Below are 2,501 nucleotides of genomic sequence, written 5' to 3'. Positions count from 1 at the left end.
TCTGATCAGAATAATCTATGTACTTAGAGCAAAACTAAAAATCATCCTGGCCAGCAGTATTGTAAATTAAATATACTTTTCTTAAGTATCTACTTATAAAGATTATAATACATTGTTTCATCAGTTGGGTACCCTATATAAGACTGTAATCCCAATAATATTTCACAAGGTTTGGCTAGGTTACGAGATTTAAGTTAGTCCTAAATATAAAAGAATCTCAATAATAAAATAAAATAATGAATAATAAATTTAAAAAATAATTAGATTCGATATAGTAAATATTCTAAACATGCAAGTAAGAAATTTTGCGATTATGAAACAGAATAAGATACCTTTAGTCCATGAAATAAGATGTACTGGATCAACAAACGAAGCAACCCCCTTCGGAATTCTGCTGGTGCCTTGAAAAGTGCTAGCTCTCCTTGATCTGTATTTTGTGATTGAAAAACTGCATGTCTCCCAACAGGCCATGTTACCAGTAGAGGCAAAGACAGACCAAACAAGAGATATGATGAAAATGTATTGAATGCAACCAGAAAACCTGGAATGAGATTGGTCGAGAACTCTCCGGAATTACCAACAAATGCTGCTTGCCAATGAATGGACGGAAACGTACACTGGTGTCCAGTAACAAAGAAACCATGGCACGAAAACAGGACCCAGTTAAGAACGACCGAGCTCGGCAGATGAAATTTACTTGGGTTTCCTTAGGAGAATTAACAAGATATCTGCATTAGTTTTCACAGTTTCAAAGTCAATGTAACAAATGTACATTTCTTAACAATTACATGGGCACATTGAATTGAATTAGTCGAAACTCAATAAACTAAGAAACTACTGAAATGCTACTCAGTTAAAATATATTCAATAAACCATGCCAGGAGACAGGACCAAGATAATCATGTAATGTTGCAGTAACCTCTCAAAACTAAACAATTTAAAACAAAACTAGAGTTTTAAAAAACACTTGATATTAAAACATGGTTTCACTGCCTGTCTTAGCTAGTATGGAGGCTCGTGTGTACGGTATCGTCTTACTTATTTCTATCAACCACTGACAGAGTTAGTTTTTAATTTGTTCTCAATGTTTGTTTTATTCAAAGTATTAAGTTGTGATTAAATATTAATTTTGAATTCATTATTGACTGATCAATCAAGTAAGTAATTCCACAGAATGAGAGTATCTGTACACTTTCATTATATTCATACAGTTATACTAAAGAACAGAAACTACGTACTTGAAAATAATCAAAATAAAATTTTGACCCAATGTAAAACTCTGTCCTTTACAATGACAGTATTTTTTATTACTTTTTCTGACAAGATAATTAATTGAGATTTTTCAAACTCATAGTTTATAAACTAGTGAAAAAAATCTAAATGTTAAAATATAGGCTGGTTTTAGCTATGCCAAATCTAGCTTTAAATTATCAAGTATTACATTGAAAATCAATAAACAAATTTTGAAAGAAAATATTATTATTTGCAGAATTACTGTTGGGATTTGTTAAAAATCAATCACACTAAAAAAATCTTGTAATTAACATAAATCAGTGCCAGGTTATAACATTTTGAGGCTCTAAGCTATGTGAAGTTTAAAAGGTCCCACACGATATAAAAAACGAAATAAAATCAGTTATTATTTTTTTCTTGTAGAGGCAGCTAAGAGGCTCCATACATTGTGAGGCCTCAAGCTGTAGCTTAGTTGGCTTACGCCTTAATCTGGCACTGATGTAAGTCATGATAGAACATATCAAGTTAGATTTAACAAGTACAGTCTAGTGATGATAGGATGTATTAGATTATAGTTTGTTGATGATAACATGTATTAAATTATAGTTTATTAATGACAGGATGTATGAGATTATAGTTTGTTGATGATAGGATGTATTAGATTGTAGTTTGTTGATGATAGGATCTATTAGATTATAGTTTGTTGTATGATAACATGTATTATATTATAGTTTATTAATGACAGGATGTATTAGATTGTAGTTTGTTGATGATAACATGTATTAGATTATAGTTTGTTAATGACAGGATGTATTAGATTATAGTTTGTTGATGATAGGATGTATTAGATTATAGTTTATTAATGACAGGATGTATTAGATTATAGTTTGTTGATGATAGGATGTATTAGATTATAGTTTATTAATGACAGGATGTATTAGATTATAGTTTATTAAGGACAGGATGTATTAGATTATAGTTTATAAATGATAGGATGTATTAAATTATAGTTTGTTGATGACAGGATGTATTAGATTGTAGTTTGTTAAGGACAGGATGTATTAGATTATAGTTTGTTAATGACAGGATGTATTAGATTATAGTTTGTTAATGACAGGATGTATTAGATTATAGTTTGTTAATGACAGGATGTATTAGATTGTAGTTTGTTGATGACAGGATGTATTAGATTGTAGTTTGTTGATGACAGGATGTATTAGATTGTAGTTTGTTGATGATAACATGTATTAGATTATAGTTTGTTAAGG

General features: G+C 29.8%; 1 protein-coding gene across 1 annotated transcript in view; it reads right to left on the bottom strand.

Annotated features, from left to right (window-relative positions):
* Positions 1-2,501, bottom strand: part of LOC106474299 (GPI ethanolamine phosphate transferase 3-like) — a 9,831-nt gene that overhangs the window by 1,241 nt on the left and 6,089 nt on the right. The window contains exon 6 of the mRNA XM_022402621.1: positions 333-706. Within this exon, the coding sequence (XP_022258329.1) occupies positions 333-706 (374 nt within the window). The remainder of the gene's footprint in view (positions 1-332; positions 707-2,501) is intronic.

Source organism: Limulus polyphemus, unplaced genomic scaffold (assembly GCF_000517525.1).
Source record: "Limulus polyphemus unplaced genomic scaffold, Limulus_polyphemus-2.1.2 Scaffold7046, whole genome shotgun sequence".
Classification (NCBI taxonomy): Eukaryota; Metazoa; Arthropoda; class Merostomata; order Xiphosura; family Limulidae; genus Limulus; species Limulus polyphemus.
The sequence above is the reverse complement of the archived record's forward strand: the minus strand, read 5'-3'. Positions and strand labels throughout refer to the sequence as shown.